Source organism: Vitis riparia, chromosome 2 (genome assembly GCF_004353265.1).
Source record: "Vitis riparia cultivar Riparia Gloire de Montpellier isolate 1030 chromosome 2, EGFV_Vit.rip_1.0, whole genome shotgun sequence".
Taxonomy (NCBI): Eukaryota; Viridiplantae; Streptophyta; class Magnoliopsida; order Vitales; family Vitaceae; genus Vitis; species Vitis riparia.
The window spans coordinates 17,571,352-17,590,026 of NC_048432.1; the positions used below are offsets into that span (position 1 = coordinate 17,571,352).

Here is an 18,675-nt window from a genome sequence, read left to right on the forward strand (position 1 = left end):
TTTAAATTGATTTTTGAATTAATATTTATTTCAAAATTCATTTTTATGTTATATATACCTTATTATCAAAAATATTCTTTGCTTGCATTTGCTTTGTCTCTTGAGAAATAATAATAAAAAAAAAAGCTTAATAACAATTTTATTTTAATTTATATAATAAATTCTATTATATATATATATATATATTCTTTTGTTATATTAAAATACTAACTTATTTTTTATAAAAGTGCTTTCCACGTCAAAATATTCCATGACTTCTAGAATATACTTTGGCGGGTTCTGGTTCTGTACCATGACAAAATCACAAAATTTTGATTTTTTGACACAAATTAGACAAACTTATCTGACGTGTACAAATTCAATTTTGAATTCCCCATTATCATTGGCCCCATATGCAATTTAAAGATTAATCCGCGTTTTATAAACAAACAATATTAATATAATCGATGTCCCTTTTCAAACTAGAATAACGCATTAGTGTACCTTATGATGTGTGCGGCTAGCCTCTCGTTCTTATCATCTCCCAAAAAGGTACACGTGCATTATGACAGTGCTCCCTGGCAAGATTGGGAGAAAGGGTGGTGTCACTGACAGATCAAGTGATGAATAGGTCCCACGGGTCTATCTACAGGCCTTATTTGGTAGTATTTTAAGACATATTGGGCCCTCCACCTTCTGATCCCTCCCTAGTCCATTAAAAACAATTGCAACACGTGGCATTAACGTGGAAAAATATGTTCCAGATGCACCCATTGACGTAGACCTTTTGTCTTCATCTCATCCACCACCCAAGTCACTACTCGTGACGTGTCAGTACAATCCACCCCACGTCACCTACACCATTGGATAGTGTTTTGGCCTTTTGGAATGCTTACCGGAATAAGTCCATATCGTCAAACATATGACGGGTATTAGTAGATGATGTTTTTAGTTAAATTTCCCTTCGCTTTTTAGAAGTGCTTGAACAGCTTTCAAAAATCTAAAAATTATTTTTTAAGTTGAATAAAAAAATTTATACTTATTTTGTGAAAAGAGTTTATAATTTTCAAATTTTAGATTACTATGAAAAAATGTCACTTTTATAAGTTTCATCTTAACTTCCATAGGAAAGTATTTCATATTTAATGATTTTTTTTAAATAAAAATTTATAATATTAATATTATCTTTTGAAAATTATAATTTCTAATTTTATAATATGTTTAAAAGTACTTCTACCACACTTCTAACATAAAAAAACACTTTTAAAAAGAATAAAAATATATTTAACAGTGATTATAAAAAGTGTTTATAACATATTTAATATTTAAAAAATAAAAAATTTGAAGTATTAAAAATATTATAAACACTTTTTCAAATCATTGTACATACTCTAAAACATTTGAAAATATTTTTTATTTATTTTTCAAATATAAAAAAAATACTTGTAATGCTTGTGAAAGAGATTCTTGATAAGTAATTTTCCTAAAACCATCTTTAAAAAATATTTTTATTAAAAGCACTTTAAATAAAATTAGTATCAAACACAATTAGCACCTGATCATGAAGCTCACAGCTAAACTCTCGTTAACAGTTTGAAGGTTTCCTTATAATATAATGAAGTTCACAGCTACACAACAATGGCAGTTTCAGGGTAAAAAAGGATTGTTTGACGTCATCTTGTTATATCCAACTTTGATGCCTTAAAAAAATTGATCTTCCAAGAAACAAATATATATGAATGCAACAATATGGAATGTAGCAATGGATTTGTTACCCACACTTCAGGTGGCGCAAGCCTTCTGTACAGAGCTGGACTGTATCTGATTCACTAGAAGATGCAATAACTTCGGATCTTCCTCTCTCCAGATGCTCGAGGAAGTCCATCACTACAGGATCAGTCCAAGGAGCTCCACGGGGAGCTTCAGGCCCTGCAACCCACCCTAGGTGGCCGCCTTTAGGTGTAACTATCAACAAACAGTTCGGGTTTTCCTGAGATGACACAAAAGATTTAAGCACATTCTTTCTTGCACCAAGATCAATGAGAGATTCTGAGTTAAAAAGATATTTTCCAATAGGAAGATCAACGCTAAAAGTATTGTGAGTTTAATGTAATTAGCAAAGACACAAAAAGCAGCTACCCAAGAAAAGAGACGAGAAGAGACAAAAAATTGTGTAAGAGATCACCATGATCATACAGAATTAAAAACTAGAAGGAACTTTCTATACCTTGATGTCTTCACGAGGAATTCCCCTGGATGGAGCAATTGGATCATTTGCAGCCTGCAAGGCATGGAGAACATAATTCTTTGAAACTCAAAGAAATAAGTAACCCAGTCACTAGCCAAACTTTTCTTTACATGAAATTCCAGGTATTTGAAGGTATAAATGGGAAAGAGATGCACGTGGGTCCTGCTTGATTATCAACAGTTGCTGCACATAACCATTAGCCAGCTAGAAAAACTAGGACTACGTGAAATGGGACATGAATAAATGAGACCACTCAGGTTGTACCGCCACATGTGGGCAAACTTCATTACATCCCATTTGACTGTCTAAATAGAAGATGCTACAACACAAGGTTTGTGGTACATGCTGTTGCACTCGTGTGTAATATCCGTAATTTCAATAGACAGTGCCTCCTTGTTAGTCAGTGGAAAAGCTTAGTAAGATGTTCCAAATATGTGCAGAGCAAGCTAACGATTTTACATGTGAGACAAGGTCAGATATTCTCAACTCAAAGGCAGTTAAAAAAGGGAATGATAGAAGAGGAAAGATGATTGATATTTTGAGCATGCTTTACTATAACTGAAGAAATGACTCTTGGCATGCTAAAATGAAATTAACTTCAATCTCAGGCCTTCAATATTTAATGGGGAATGCGAAACCAAATGCCACATGTAATTAGAACCAAAAGCACTACCATTAACAGCTGTATTGGCATGGTTAATCAGGTATATGTGTTTTTATTTGTTTGATTTTGATGTGTTTCACCAACAAACATATCTCTAAGTGCCAGACTTAAGCCGTAAAAAACAAGGACGTCTTATTATTTCACACTTCTTATGTGGAATATTTACAGGATTGAGTAACAACTAGAAACAAAAATGGCATACTATCTATACCCTAGTAACCTACACTTTTGTATTTAACAGAACAGTTTTTTTCTTCAAAAGATTTGGGAAGCACCAGCCTGGAGGCACTCCCATCCACTATGGCATTACTATTATAACTCAATTGTACTGATAGAATTCAAGTGTATCTCAAAACAGGCTCACAGACTTAGGATGCAACAAATGCCATTGCAGTTCAACAATGATGTTAAGGTTTAAATATTTAAGTTGTTCATGTCATATGATAAATGGTACAGAAATATTACCTGGATGCAAAGCAAAGGTGTGCACACATGTTTTATGGAATCTGAACTACTTGAATTAGAGTAGTAGTCATCCACTGACTTGAATCCAAATGAAACTGCAAGGTGTTAAGAAGCAGTAAGCAGTGGGCCATGATGTTATACAGAAAAAGTCTCAATTCTAAGTAGAAAAGCGATATATACCTCGAGTTAATCCATCATCAAACTCCCTAACAGATTTGGCATTGGCAGCCAATGGAATATTAAATTCACCTCCTATGTCTTCAAAAAGGAGTATATGCCTGCAAAGCCAAGAGGTTCATGTGAATTAGTCCACAAATACGATATCAAACCCAAGTTGGAAAGAAAGAAAAAGGCAGAGGAAGAATGAAATAATCACAGGATTACTTCTTGAAAATTTTGCGGAGAGCATTTGCAAGAGTTTTGTCATAAACAATGTTAAAACCTTTACGGAAGTCCTCATCTGCTATAACCAAATTGAAAGGATTACACAAAGACACAGCACCAGACAGAGGACAAGCATTGGATTCCTGCAAGAGCACACAATGGAAATATGAATTATTAGAAACAGTAGTGTAATAAAGAGAGAAGACACACACACACACACACAGAACTCATCCCACAAAATTGGCTATTTAAAACTGAAGCATGAAAATATGATAAATGCTCTTAAATAGTTCAATTTGGTAGGACAATGAAGGTTGCAGAAGCAGTCTGCAATCCACAGATCGCCTAAGTGTTCTGAACTCAACTCATCTCATTAATGCGACCATTTAAAGCCACCTTCGCTTCACTCCAACCATTTCAAATTTAACTCTTCTGGGGTCATCTTGTTCATTTTTGGCTTTCCCCTCATCATAGCAAAGCCTTCAACTTGAATAATACAGGATATATTGATTTAAACTTAAAATGAATATAGAGCTATAATTTTTTTTGATTGGAGAATATAGAGCTATAATGGAATGTGATTTATGAAAGGAATAAGGTTTGAAAGAGCCTGTCTTGAAAAATGATAGATTGGTAGTATTCAAGAGAAGATATTGCCAGATTCCAGGACTGTAATGGGTTCAAATAAAATTAAATTAAACTTGGAACTGGAAAACCAAAAAACAGCTGAACCTCACTTAGCACCATAGCATCAGGGTGTCACTTGCCTTAAAGAGTCGCATTAGTATGAAGATAGTTAGAAGACAAATGTAGAAGAGTTAGAATCATGCAGAATGAGTAGGCCAAGGAATAAACAAGCTCAAATAGGAATGCAACTACAACTTCCAAGTCTAAATTAAGAAAGTAACATGACCTTTCTCTCTGGATCAAAGATGCTAGAACCTTCTAAAATAATATGCTTCTGATTAGATTACATCAAGGATTTGTATGAAGAAAAACAAAATGGAAACTTTTTCTAAAACTAGAGTTGATGGACCTTAAATCCAAACACCTGGGATCAACCATGTATATACATATATATATATATATATATATATTGGCACTATTTAGCTCTATCTGGAGCTACATGCTGTGTCTAAATTATGTGCCATCATGTCCTCACCAACTCAACCCGCATATCTTTGGGCCTTTTTCTTCTGCCTGGAAAATCTTTGAACTTAAATAAATCACTCTTTGTTACAGTCCGCAACCTTATGTTGAAGATGTCCAAACCACTTTTCTCCATCATTCTATCTCGGTTGAAACTCCCTTCAGCTTATCCCAAATGCATTTATTTCATCTTTAACCTTTCTAATGTTATCACTTATCCATCTCAACATCCTCGGTTTCATTGCGCTTTGAGCTCCCCTAAAACATTCTGAACTTCTAGTTGTGTCCCCTTCTAATTTTACATTATGCATGAAGGAGGCAACTGTCAAAGCATTCATGACTGAACTACTCATTACCACCCAACCCAATATTGATTGGATCAAGCAAACCTCAACTGAATCCAGACCAACTTGATTATCATGTTAAATGTATACAAATCTACTAAGTAAATAATTAAAGAAGAGAGAAAAAAAAAAGAAGACATATTTAATGGATTGGCTTAGGCTGGTGTGAATAAAAAAGGTGACCCTGATATCAGGTGTAACTGATGGGTTGGCTTAGGGGTGATGTGAACAAAATATGTACAGAATGACATATCTAATGGATTGACTTAAGACTGGTAGAAAAAAAACAGTTTGACCCTGTCACATATATTTCATGATAGAAAAGCTTTGACTTAGACTGGTATGAACAAAATAGGTTGACCCAGTCGCATATAATTCAGTATGATACAAAAGTTCGGTCTGCCTTGAATTTTTCCAACTTATTAATCCCTCAAGAAATTTGAGATTGCAAAACCTAGTCAAACTTTATTAGATATCACCAATAAGAAAAAAAGTAATTCAAAATAAAAAAAAAATAAAAAATGAAAACCATGAATATAGTAACAATCTAAATGCCTGTGCCAGTACAAGAAGTTACAGGCCCTGACCAAGCTCAGTATTGCTACTAGGTCCACTATTCTTATGCAAATTTAAGAAGCAATTCAGAAGAAGTTAACATTCCTGATGCAGTCAAAGTTACCCAAAGGAGTGAGGTTAGAAGGTTTAAAAGCAATGCAAACAGCTGCTCAAGGAAAAATGATATAAACACCAATAAACCAACCAGAAGACAGAAAAAATGACAGCAAAGCAATTCATCATCCTACCTGGCCCAAATACCGAACAAGAATATTAGCCCCAAGAGACCAACCAACAGCATATAAATTTGCATTTGGGTAGCGATTTGAAACATGTGCCACTACTTGACGCAAATCTTCTGTAAATGAAGCTGAATAGAGCTGCATTCCAGCAAGAGTTATCAAATAAATTAGTACACATAAGAATGCAGTATTTTAATGTATTATAGAACTTTAAAATGTATTTCATTATTCCACCAAAAATCACATCTATGATCTATATAAAGTTCATGTTATGATGCTACCTGAGCCGTGGTCACGGGGCTATCTGCACAGCCACGGCTATTGAACACAACTACTCGCATTCCATTGCTTCTTGCTCTGACCAGCATATGCCTCACATAACTGTCTTCACTCCCTCCTGTTAGACCTGGCTGCAACCATCCACTATAAGCACCACTTTCACTAATGATAATAAGGAATTAAAAAAATCAAAATTCTCCCACATAAACCCCATGCAGTCCCCTTAATTTGATTGCTAAGAAAATTCTGAATCATATTCTTTCCCTAACACATCTAAGCCAAACAGTAGCGTTAAAAATGGGGAAAATATCGATTCAAAGTTCTAATTTCTTTTCTTCTGCTGCCTTTTGCCATTTTGTCAGCAGCCAAGCAGATCACCAAGAATTTAACAATTATAAGCCCTAAGTCTGAAACCTTTTCCTTCTAAACAAACAAACAGATCATCAAGAATTTAACAAGTATAAGCCCTAAGTCTGAAACCTTTTCCTTCTAAACAAACATTACAGGCAAGGCAAAGTTTAATACTTGATAAGGAATATGAAAAAGAAACGGCAAAGCTTAGAATCTTAAAATAGGTTTGAATTGAAGTGGCAAGGGTAAGATTCCAAGTGTCCTTTCTACAGTTTCTCGACAACCAAACAGAGCACAAATACTCATACATGAAGCAGCATGAAGTACATTACTGAAAAACAAGAAATTACCAGTAGAATGAGAACCGGGGAGTCGGCTCCAAGCCGACGGTCGTCACCGGAAACCCAATCGAGAGCGACAGCGCCGTCGTCCTTCGTCCTCAGACACTCCCGCCGCAATCTGACGTCAGGAACCGACCGGAAAAACGATGCGAAGATCGTCTCCACGTGCCGATTCCATCCAACCACAGGAAACGCGTCATACGGACGGTTCAGGGTTTTGAATGCCGGGAGGTACGAATCCAGACCTCCTCCAAGCACCTCCAGCGACGGATCGTACCGCCGTTGACCACCATCAAGCATCGCAGCGACGCTGAAGTGGATTTTCTGCGTTCGTACGCGCTCAGTGTACAGACCTGAGCGGGGGCTGAAGATGCTTAGCGGTGGCGTTACACAGCCCCAGGCGGGTCTCGCCATTGCTATTTTTGTGGCCCACGGATCATCCGATCCAATGGGTGGGCGATAAGAAAAGCAAAAAGAATCCGTCTACGTGGCCCTGAATTTGACACGTGAAAATTATTTATAGCGCTGGAGATCGCATGAAATTGCTCGACACTTCCACCGAATTCATTTTTCATAATTTCATTGAATTATCCTCCCAATTTTGCATTAAAATCTTCAATAAAGAATATTATTCCCAATTTGATAATTTTATAGAAGCAAACTCAGTACAGAGACAATCAACAGACACACGATGAAACCATGGCAATAATTGACATGAAGTTTTAATTATTTCCGAGCTTCCTCCAGATATTTCTGTTTCTCTTCTTCCGTCATGAATGACACGAGGGGAAAGGCCTTCCCGATTCCCACCGGAGTCTTGAAGTGAATTTTCTGAGACGCAGGATCGTCAATGCTCATCTCCGTTATCGGGACCCACAAGAAAACCTGCTTGCTCTTGATGCCTGTCATCTTCTTCATTTTGAACTTCTCCACGTACGCAGTCACTTCCATGGAGTAGCTCACCCGGGTGTTGGTCCCAGTGAAGAAGTGCTCGTACGGCGCCTTCTGTTTCATCCACACGAACCCAGTTTCTCGCACTCGGCCACACTCTACTAGGTCTTGCAGGGGGAGAACGCCCTTGGGGAATCCCAGCTCCTCCAGGAGTGATATGGAGTGGTTGAAGCACGCTTCAGAGCCGTACACAATCTCTGCTCCTGCGCGCTGGTCCTCCTGCGATCTGATAGTGCTGGCCATCTTGGGGTAGGAGACAAAATGAATTATGATGCTGGAAGTGTTGATGACTGCCAATGATGGTGTCGGGTTCATATACCTGAGGGGAAAACGATCGAAGGAAGGTAGTTCGATGGAGGTTGAGCTGAAAATGGCTGGGGTGAAAGGGTTGTTTACCTACTGCCATAACTGCCATCTCGTGGGTGGAGAGCTAACCTACATTGTTTTCTTTAAGATGGAAGTCTTTGATGAGGCAACAAAGGGAAGACCGAAAACCACTTTGAATTTTTTTCTCTCCTCTTTTTCTCGGGAAAAATCCCAGTTCATGAAAATATTTCCATCACAGAGTAGTCCACTTACTTTGACTAAATGGGTGATTTATCTTTTATATATTCCACTGGTTTGGTGATACTTTGATGGGATTTCTTGAATGCAATCATTTCCTCCTATTTCCAAATCGTCCTTTTTTGGCAACTGCAGTGGAGGGAATAATGAGAAAAACAAAAGCTTCTCAAGAAAAGTAGAAGCCATCATGTAAAAGGGAAAGGGTTCTGGATCAGTGTCTTTGGATCATATTATGAGGATCTAAAATGGTTGCTGTTCATTTTTTTTTCAACTCTTCTTGCCCCACAAGATCTATCAAGAATATTTCATCACTTGTTCCTTTCAAAATCCCACCATCGTGCCTATAAATTCATGATTTGTGGATGATACTTTTTTTTTTCTTTTTTTCCGGCTCATAGAAGCTTGAGTTTTATATATATGTGATATAATAAGTAAAGGTTGTGTAAATACATTCATTTTAAATTTCATCAATTAATTAATATTTTTTTAAAAAAATAAAATTTATATATAAGATATATTTATATGGATATCAATCGATGGGTGACAATCTTAAGGGGTCTCGATAAAATTAATGCATAAAAATAAATAGAGAAGAAATGAAATGAATGCAAATGAAATTTTTATTGAAATTTGATAATTGCCTATCATTATTACTTTTAAGTTTTTTTTTTTCAAGCTTTAGCCTTATTTCACCCGTCCAATATTTTTTTCCACAAAAGTCTTTAGATTCATATGACTTGGATTGAATTAATGGACCTTTACGATACCTTAAGTGATCTCTAAAGGTTTAAACAAATCCCCCTACAAGATACAAAGAGTAAGTCCCTTATATTTTACTTCTCCTACTTCAAAATGAACCTCAAATGCAATAGAGGTACTAGGTTCAATGATGCACTAACAAAATATGCAAATTTAAGGGTAGATGCACTAATTTTTTTTAATAAAAACTCTTTCATGTAAAGTATAAAAAATTTATAGAAATAGCTAGCCTCATAAATGAATTTTTCAAGAACTTCGTAATAATTTGAAGCGGGAACTAGTCATTAGAAATAATTTCAATTCAATCGATTGATCGAGGGATTAACATTAACTAGTCATTAGGAGTTCCATGGGATTATTATAAGATAATTGCATACTATTTAAAGCTAATAGGCAATAAATTTCTCATGCATTTCATCGTTACAAATTATATATGTCATAATTGATGATATTTATCCTTAAATTATACTGTATCAAAATCATTTTGATGATAGAGCTTATGAATAATGAGGTACTATTTATAATTTTTTTATGAATAAGGTCTCCTGTCACATATTCTCACCTTAAATTATTGAGAAAAAGATGATTAACTTATTGAAATATGAAAAATTCATAACGTACCAATAAGTTAATTAATCATAAGCATTTACTCAAAAAATTAAAATATTATAATAAAATGTGAAATTAAAAAGTCGCAAACTCTTAACAAAGGATAGTAAGGTTATAAACAAAAATTGTAAAGCCATCAATGAATTGTGAAATTACCAAGTTATAAATTCAAAAATAAATTGTGATATTGTAATTGATGAAATTCACCAATAATTTTGTAAAGTTACAAAAGTTGATGAAATACCATAATTTATTATTATGCCCACAAATGGATGAAAGTACATCATGGTTTTAATACTTTTTTGGGTGGTTTGGAAGATAGCCTTCGTATATTTTCTCTTTGTCTCTTAATAATTTTGATCTTTTAGCATAAGAGTAGAAAGACAAGACACACATGTGAGCTTGTTGAACTTATGACACCAAAGTAAGGTAAAAGAATGTTTTATTTATTATTTCTAAATTCATGCATTCACATTTTAAACTTCTATAATTGCCAAAATTTATGATAATGAAATTTTGAATAATTAGAAAGCTTGGGAAAGACGGTATTTTTAAATAATTTACTTTATTTTATTTTTCAAATTTTCTATGGACATCTAAATAGGAAAGAAAAATTACAATTTTTTTTTACTTCCTCTTAAACTTCGTACTAATCAAAGACAACTTTAAGCTTATGAATAAAATGATTGTTAGTTTGTTACCGTATTTATGACATATCTTTTATGACTCCCATTAACATACTAATACCTTGTACGAAGAATATTTCATCACTTGTTCCTTTCATTAGCCCACCATTTTGCCTACAAAACCAATGCCCCACTATCTTGGCTATAAACCCATGGTTTTAAAGCAATACCCATCTTTTCATAACCACTGTTGATTGAAGAAATGGTCAGCAATGGTGCATTTGGAATATGGATTTGGACAAGTTGGTGATGTACCTTCCGATTTGATATTGGGAGTATCTCAATTCTCACACAAAGTGTATGCCAAATCCATGCTTACTAATGGGACCCCTTGGGTGCTGAGGGCCTCCTGATCCGAGACCACTCCATATAATGCATCATCATCACCCTCAATGAGCCACACAGGTGGCTCGGACAATAGTGGGATCCGTGGCCACTCTCTTTATGGGGCATATACATTACTTGGAATCTTTTGAGATTGGGTCCTTTTTTATTTTATTTTTCTCCTATTTTTTTTCCTTGAAAAAGTGCAAACTATTTCCAAATTGCTACTACATTTGGGTCAATTTCCATTGACCCATTTTTCACAAATATGTACCTAATCAATCCAAAGAGACCAGGGATTTGGTAGATGTTTGGAAGGGATTTGGTAGACACGAAATGAAAGGAAGGCCACAGAATTTAACGAAGTAAAAGAAAAAAGATGGAAAAAAAAGGCTAAAGAAAATGAATGGGCATCCACACGCTTCACGTGACTTCTTTAGAATTGTGCGCAGGCTAAGGGCAAACCCATGTGGTGCGGCATAAATGGGATGTCTTGTCTCCCCCACGGTCTCTGCTTATACTTTTCTTTCATGGCTTCCACATGCGGAGTGACGTAATAAAACTCGCTTTCACCTCCAATTCCAATATGATCAGCTTGTGTTTTGCCTTGTCTATTGGTTTTTGCTTGTTTGTTTCCCGGGAAAGTCAAGCAGGAAAAATTAAATTCGAAGAACTGGTCAATGGATTCCGATGAACGTCTGGAGAGATTCATTTCTTCTCTGGGCACGTGTCCTCCGCAATAAGTGAACAAATTGGTTGACTCAATTCAACCCCAATGGGCAATTTTTTTTTTAAATTATTTATTTTATTTTATATTTTATAAAATGAGAATTTTGAATTTTTGATAATATATTGTGTTTGGAAAAAGTTCTCAATCAATTTACGTCAAGTTTGAAATATTAGACTAAAAAATGAAATAAAAAAAATATTTTTTTTTCCGCTTACTAATGCATTTAAAATAAAAAAATTATTAATATATAAATTAAATACCTATTGAAAATATGTTTTATTTGTATTTTCAAATAAGATAATAGTAATAAGTTTTATATAAAAAAATTGGTCTTCTCATACAAAAATCATATATTTATTTTATGTTTTTAAAAATTACTATAAAAAATTTTTAAATTTGAAATAGGAAAAACATTCAAATAAAAAAAATTTATCCTTACTAGAAATTTCTCTACACCTTAGTCAAAATTTTGAATTTCAGTCAAATTCTTGAAGGAGAGGGTAAGTGGTGAATATTTGGTAATGTTTTTTGTTCTTTAAAAGCATAAATTTTTTTTTAAATATTGTTTTCATTTTTATTCTTTTTTATTCTTTTTAATTATATATCTCTTTTAGTATTAAGTCAGATGACAAACAGTATTGCGATGGGAGTGTACCATGATTAATTAAATCAACATTTTCCAAAAGAAAATTAAGCCACAATGCTTTGTCCTTTCCATGAACCATCCTGAGTAAGACGGCTTCAATCTTAGATTGTTTATTATTCAGGTCAAATCAATTAATAAATTGCTTGAGATCAGCAATTATTAAAATAAATTAATCAAAGAAATTTAAGATAAAAGTATAATTTAAAAAAAAAAATGTCAAATGCGGTAATATTTATAAAATAAAAAAAATATTTATAAATTATTGTGTACGGAAGTGATGATATTTATTTAGTTAAGGGGGAAGGAGACTGAGTCTGACAAGGGAAGTTGGGCCGGGGCCCAATCCCGAGTCACGCATGCTTTCTCTGAAGGCACAGAGTCTTCCTTCTACTTTTCTCACTAAAACTTCTGAGGGATGCGCAGAGGGCAAAAGAGAGGAGGAGACATATCTTAATAATAATAATAAGAAGGAAAAAACAATAGTTGTGTTTTTTAGGGGTTCGCTATTATTACTGGCTTTGATGTAGGGAGAAAGGAAGAGGGTGAGAGGGTGTAAAGAGCAGGTGAGAGGGGGTTCAGTTTGGTGATGGTGTTGTGGGCACTTGGTGATGCCAAGGGCATAGAGGTAATTCCATTTTGTTTGTTGTTGATGATCTTCTTCTCGGGTGGTGATGGTAGGAGGAGCTGGATCGTCTTCGCCCAAGGTAGCAGCGGCGGCGGTGGAGGTATTGGCGGGAGGAACGTCGGCCTCATCGGCGGAGGGGGCGGGTTCTGGGCGTCTACGGCGCCTTCCAATGTTGGAATAGCCATCGCCGTGACGGCCATGGCCGGTCTCGCCTTGGCCGCCACTGTCGTCTACACTCGTAGGTAAAGCAACCCTAAATTTCTTCTTCATCATCATCGACACCAACGAAACCAAACGAAACCCTAGAAATTTGTAGGTAGATATGCTCACACAACAGAAACCCTTTATGAGAGCCCTCCGGCGAAGTAACACTTCTTCACCGTCATCATCGTCAAATTCTTCTTCACCGTCATCCTCGTCATCGTCATCGTGGATTCATTTGCGAACGGTTCTCTTAGTCGTTGCTTCCTCCTCACCAGTCTCCACTGATAGGTGAGTCCCTCTGTCCTCTTCGTTCCTCTGCTTTTACATTTAGGCTCCGGTTGCTTCCACAGAAAAAAAGAAAAGAAGAGAAAATTTCTGTGCAGTTAATTGCCAGAAAAAGAAAAAAAGTCCTCGCATCTGAGATTTATCTTTGTCTCGGAGAATTTTTTTTTTCCACTGAATTATTTTTCGTACTTTAGATTCTTTATTTGCTCTTCAGATCCGGATCTGGAAGTTTCCAATTGATTTCGCCTTGTGTCAGTTGCCTTCTCAACGTAGGGATGCCCTCTACGGAGCTTCCTCCAGATTTTGACTTTGCTTGTTGCTTGCCTCAGTTCTTTGTGAGCGTGAATTTGGTGGGCTTGGAGGGTGTTTTCATTATTTAAGATAAAAATAATTGATTCTCCTCCAAATTTTGACTCTGCTTGCTGCTTGCCTTAGTTCTTTGTGAGTCTGAATCCGCTGGGCTTGGAGGGAGGCTGCCTCCGTTATTTAAGAACAAAATAGTTGATGAATTGGAACTGATCTCTAACGGTGTGCTCCTGTTTTTTGAAATTTTGGGTTGAGAATGTGTACCTAGAAGACAAATTGTTTGACAGAGGTTTGTCTCTGCGTGATCCGGCTTCTAGAAACCCTTATCCATTCCTGAATACCAGGTTCTTTACTGAAGAATGACTCCAATGCATAGTATTAGCACCTCAACCTAGGTTTCCTGCTAAGCCATGGCAACTCTCCCTTTGCTGATAAAGCTTGGAATTTCATTGTTCCGCACCAACATTTTTTTCTGTTGTTACACACGATACATGCTATCCTCATTATTTTAGCTAAAGGTGGAGCATTTAGGAAGCTAATGGAAACTGATTATTCATCCTTTGTTCTTTCTTCATTCCCCTTCGCCTGGGACACGTCTTATTTATTTTGGTTGAATTTTTCACATCAACCATTTTGGTCTTTATAATTCACACATAATGGAAAATTTGGATTTGCTAACATCAAAGTCACTGTCTTTTGTTTGTGCATCAGTGATTCAGTTTGAATTGTTACTGGCACTTTTGTTTGTAAATTATATATTTTGTTTCTGCATTTCAGAGGCACTCTTAAATCACCATGGTCTCGCCGGAGAAGAAAACATGCCCTCCTGGCCAAACAATGGAAGAGTCTTTTTACGCCAGATGGAAAATTCACTGATGGTGGAGTTAAGTTTCTGAAGAAAGTCAGAAGCGGAGTATGTTTTAATTCCAGTTGGCCTATATGTTTACTATCCTACGAATTTTAATGCCCCATGATCTTATTACTTCCATTGGAGTTCTTATTTCCGATATACCTGATGCAGGGTGTTGATCCAAGTATTAGAGTGGAGGTTTGGCCATTCCTCCTTGGAGTGTAAGCATTTTCGTCCTTATATATGTCCATGTGTGTGAATAAACTGATTTGCAAGCTTGCTGTTCTTTTTTTTTTTTTTTTTCAATGGGAATCTGCCCTGACAACTTCCAAATGCCTTCAAAGCAAACGGCAGGTGATATGAGCCCACCCTTTACCATACGGTACTTAAACACCTGGGATGCTAAATCTCAGAACCTCTAGTTCATTGCCATAGTACATTATCTCTTAGCTACAGCCCAGTGGCTACACCAATTAAATCTTTTAATTTAATTTTCTGTTCATAAACCATAGAATCAGCCTGGTTCCTCTGGCTGTCTTCTGTTGCCATTATCCATGTACTTATGATGTCCTTACACGCATTCTGTTGTTTTTTTCCTTCTCTTATTTGGGTGCTTAGAAATGCTTATTAGTACACCTATTTTAATTTCAATTATCCTTGAATTGTACAGTATGTAGGTCCGTTAGCTTTTGTAATAGGCTGCTAATCATTTGATTACAAATCTACTGTTGTAAATGAGGAATATGGAGAATGTAAAAGGAGTCGTATATTACTACCAATATTCAAGGACGTGATCATGGCCTTCTTTTGAAAAAAAAAAGTTTGTGCAGTACATCAAATTTATTGTTGGTGCATCATAGACTATTGGGGTCAGCAACTTGCATCCCTAGGAAAAAAGTGATTCACCTTGGCATTAATGTGAACCCCTTGTTGCTGGAATGATGATAGTATTGTATTGTCAAGCAAGCTATTTCCATTTGAATGTTGTACCTATCTGAAGAAGTTTACTTATGCGTGAAATAAGTGTCTTTGCATGACATTGCTGCTCTGCACTTTAAATTTGTACAGTCGTCGTCTGTGCCTTGTCCACACTGTTAGGATTAGCAATGGAAATAGTGTTCCTCAATCATAAGTATTAACTTTTTAATTACATATATAAGGAAGTAATAGCAATTAGCAATATTTCTGTATTCCTGTTTCCGTGTGAGGTTATCTCCACCTTCGCTCATCCGGTGGATTGTTTGATGATTTTAATTGGACCTTTTGTTTTCTCATAAAGCTATTTCATGGCAATAACATTGCAGCCATAATCTTTCTATTTGAAAAAACAAAAGATTTCTTGTGCCTGAGTATTGATAGAAAGTTTTTATCCTCTGTTGTTGCTGGGTATTTCTTTATTGACAGATGGCATTAAAAAATATTGATGTTTTAACATAAAGTTGTTTTTTTTTTCCCTCTCCCAACAACAGCTATGATGTGAAGAGTTCCAGGGAAGAGAGAGATTCTATTAGGGCTCAGAAGAGGTATGGCTACTGCATTCACCTATTCACCTCCTTTTATGCCAGATTAATCAGTGATTATAATCTTTCACTTGGTTGAGCAAATGCATTCTGTTTTATTGCTACACTCTAGCTCCCCATATTCCCTCATGTTCAAGAGTTTTGACTTGCATTATTTGTGATGCAGAAAGGAATATGAGAACCTGCGGAAACAGTGCCGACGAATCCTAAAACAGAGTGACACTAGCATTAAGTTGAGGGAAACTACTGGAAGCTGTAGCAACCAGGATAGTGAGGAATTCAGTCAAGTTTTAGATTCTTCTGGCTCAGAAGATGTGGTTAGTGCCAGGTTGTCTCATTCCACTGAGGGAGGGACTCCAGAGGAAGAGGATTCAGTCCACCCAGTCTGCAATGTAGGCCCTCAAACTTCAGACTCATTATTGGAAGGGGATGGTGAAAAGAGTGGACTTACCTGTGAAGATGCCTCTGCTAGTTACTCGGACTCATCTGATTCTGACTCCTCTGGAGAAATTGACAGCATACCTCTCTTTGCTGCTGAAGGAACTGAAGAAAATGATCTTGGTGATCATGCTAAGGAGAATACCTCTCCGTCTGAGACAGAAAGTGGCTCCAAACTCCGCATGAATGAAGATTTTGCAACATGGCAGAGGATCATCCGCCTTGATGCTGTGCGAGCGAATGCTGAATGGATCATTTATTCACCATCTCAGGCTGCTGTGTCAGAGATCAAGGCACGGAGATTTGCAGAGAGTGTTGGATTGAAGGATTATGATCACCTGGAGCCATGCAGGATTTTCCATGCTGCTCGCTTAGTTGCCATTCTAGAAGCCTATGCACTCTATGATTCAGAAATTGGTTACTGCCAAGGGATGAGTGATTTACTCTCCCCGATAATTTCGGTGATGGAGGAGGACCATGATGCCTTCTGGTGCTTTGTAGGTTTTATGAAGAAAGCTCGGCATAACTTCCGGCTTGATGAAGTGGGGATTCGAAGACAACTGAGCATCGTGTCCAAGATTATTAAGTGCAAGGATTCTCATCTCTATAGGCACCTGGAGAAGCTTCAGGCAGAGGATTGCTTTTTCGTATACAGAATGGTGGTTGTTCTCTTTAGGAGGGAGTTAAGCTTTGAGCAGACGCTTTGCCTCTGGGAGGTGATGTGGGCAGATCAGGCTGCAGTCAGGGCCGGGATTGCCAAGTCTACTTGGGGAAGAATAAGGCTAAGAGCCCCGCCCACTGACGACCTGCTCCTTTATGCAATAGCCGCCTGTGTGCTGCAAAGAAGGAAGCTGATCATAGAGAAGTACAGCAGTATGGATGAGATCATAAGGGAGTGCAACAGCATGGCAGGACATCTCGATGTTTGGAAGCTTCTAGATGATGCCCATGATTTGGTGGTGACCCTCCATGACAAAGTTTAGAAAGCCCCTTCAACCAAGGGTTTCGCTCTCAGGTTCTTTCTCTGTTACCCATCCCTTTTTCCTTTTCAGTTGTTCTTGCTCCATTTCCTGGGAGCCCTTCAATTCTTAGGGAATCATAATTTTACTGCACCCCTTCATAGGCAATTCCTGTGTCGAGTAAATTATGGGATGCATGATGTAATTTGCCCACACTCTGGGCTCATTTGAGCGATCATGATGTATCAACCTGCACTCACTGCTCATTTGAGTGATGGTGGCAACCCTGCAACACTAGCTATTTACAATGATATATAACTTGTCTCCTGTTTTTCTCAATATTCATGGATCAAGATACAGATAATATGGCGCATTTTGCATACATAATATGGAGGGCAGGAGCTCATCTTGCTGTTGACATATTACATTTCACTTTCTCAACGATTATGCCGAATCCATTTAACAGATAGACATTTCTCCCAACAGGAGCAAAGCTCTGGTGCTATGGACTACAATGAAATCAATGAAATTTGGTGTCAATTTCTACCAGTTAAATTCTTATGAATCCTCTACTCATGGGATTATGAATCAATCCACTCACAAATCACAATTAATATACCTATGACAAGCGCTCCCAGTTGCCCAGAATTTCCTCCCTTTTTCATTCTAATATTTGCTTCCCTCATCAAAATTTAAGCTCCAAAGATTTAACTTGGTTTTCATTTGTTTCATCTACCTAAATGTAGATGTTGAGAACATTCATTGATCACATACTATAACTAGATTGCCCATTTCAATCTTGAAAAGTTAGGAGCTAAAGAAAAAATGAGAAAAATAAAAAACAAAAAAGAAGAAATGGGAGAAAATCGAAAAAAAAAGCCATTGGAATTATCAAGGGTGGAAGAAAACCGGCAAAAAAAAATCCCTATTGGAATTAATAAGGGTATGTTCATGTTGAAAGCATTTAAAAATTCGGTTTTTAAAAAATAGTTTTTGAGAATAATTTTAGAAATAGTTTTTAATTATTTAAAAAAATAAAATTATGTTCTAATTTGAGAGGCAAAAAATAATTTTTTTTTTGGACGAACTACTGCAATATAAAATTTGGTGAAGTATTAAATTGTTCTTCATGATATTTCATAAAAAAAAAATAAAAAAATCTAATGATACATATATTTGTTCTTAAGAAAATACCTATTTTGAGAATGAATTTTTTTA

General features: G+C 36.3%; 3 protein-coding genes across 8 annotated transcripts; 1 reads left to right on the top strand and 2 right to left on the bottom strand.

Moving 5' to 3' along the window:
- Positions 1-1,541: 1,541 nt before the first annotated feature.
- Positions 1,542-7,514, bottom strand: LOC117905494 (embryogenesis-associated protein EMB8). Of its 3 annotated transcripts, XM_034818406.1 has the most exons (8): positions 7,011-7,459; positions 6,312-6,440; positions 6,037-6,168; positions 3,741-3,883; positions 3,537-3,634; positions 3,357-3,451; positions 2,207-2,260; positions 1,542-1,969 (listed from the first exon to the last, which is right to left on the bottom strand). In XM_034818406.1, exons 1-8 carry the CDS (start codon positions 7,413-7,415, stop codon positions 1,751-1,753), a joined length of 1,275 nt encoding a protein of 424 aa, XP_034674297.1. In that variant the 5' UTR covers positions 7,416-7,459; the 3' UTR covers positions 1,542-1,750. The 3 variants fall into 3 exon arrangements, with proteins under 3 accessions (XP_034674297.1, XP_034674310.1, XP_034674305.1); XM_034818419.1 differs by lacking the exons at positions 1,542-1,969; positions 2,207-2,260 and adding an exon at positions 2,292-2,389 and having other exon boundaries at positions 7,011-7,514; XM_034818414.1 differs by lacking the exons at positions 1,542-1,969; positions 2,207-2,260 and adding an exon at positions 2,292-2,410 and having other exon boundaries at positions 7,011-7,514.
- A 115-nt stretch (positions 7,515-7,629) lies between these two features.
- LOC117905511 lies at positions 7,630-8,469 on the bottom strand. The gene has a single exon (XM_034818424.1). The coding sequence runs from the start codon at positions 8,265-8,267 to the stop codon at positions 7,728-7,730; it is 540 nt and encodes a 179-aa protein (XP_034674315.1). The 5' UTR covers positions 8,268-8,469; the 3' UTR covers positions 7,630-7,727.
- Positions 8,470-12,622: 4,153 nt separating this feature from the next.
- On the top strand, positions 12,623-17,796 carry LOC117931228 (TBC1 domain family member 15). 4 transcript variants are annotated; one of them, XM_034852180.1, is made up of 6 exons: positions 12,625-12,833; positions 12,949-13,137; positions 14,468-14,603; positions 14,712-14,761; positions 16,010-16,063; positions 16,227-17,796. In XM_034852180.1, exons 2-6 carry the CDS (start codon positions 13,094-13,096, stop codon positions 17,479-17,481), a joined length of 1,539 nt encoding a protein of 512 aa, XP_034708071.1. In that variant the 5' UTR covers positions 12,625-12,833; positions 12,949-13,093; the 3' UTR covers positions 17,482-17,796. The 4 variants fall into 4 exon arrangements, with proteins under 4 accessions (XP_034708046.1, XP_034708071.1, XP_034708063.1 ...); XM_034852172.1 differs by lacking the exon at positions 12,625-12,833 and adding an exon at positions 13,212-13,387 and having other exon boundaries at positions 13,048-13,137; XM_034852155.1 differs by having other exon boundaries at positions 12,623-13,137.
- Positions 17,797-18,675: the final 879 nt, after the last annotated feature.

Bases quoted from the DNA above. Each gene is read 5' to 3' on its own strand.
- LOC117905511 (XM_034818424.1), bottom strand. From the start codon at position 8,267: ATGAACCCGACACCATCATTGGCAGTCATCAACACTTCCAGCATCATA.
- LOC117931228 (XM_034852155.1), top strand. From the start codon at position 12,857: ATGGTGTTGTGGGCACTTGGTGATGCCAAGGGCATAGAGGTAATTCCA. The intron at 13,138-14,467 runs GTAAAGCAACCC...TCTGCATTTCAG, and splicing joins ACTGTCGTCTACACTCGTAG to AGGCACTCTTAAATCACCAT. The intron at 14,604-14,711 runs GTATGTTTTAAT...TACCTGATGCAG, and splicing joins TGAAGAAAGTCAGAAGCGGA to GGTGTTGATCCAAGTATTAG.
- LOC117905494 (XM_034818406.1), bottom strand. From the start codon at position 7,415: ATGGCGAGACCCGCCTGGGGCTGTGTAACGCCACCGCTAAGCATCTTC. The intron at 6,169-6,311 runs GTAGCATCATAA...GCTGGAATGCAG, and splicing joins GCCCCGTGACCACGGCTCAG to CTCTATTCAGCTTCATTTAC. The intron at 3,635-3,740 runs GTAATCCTGTGA...TTGGCTTTGCAG, and splicing joins CTCCGCAAAATTTTCAAGAA to GCATATACTCCTTTTTGAAG.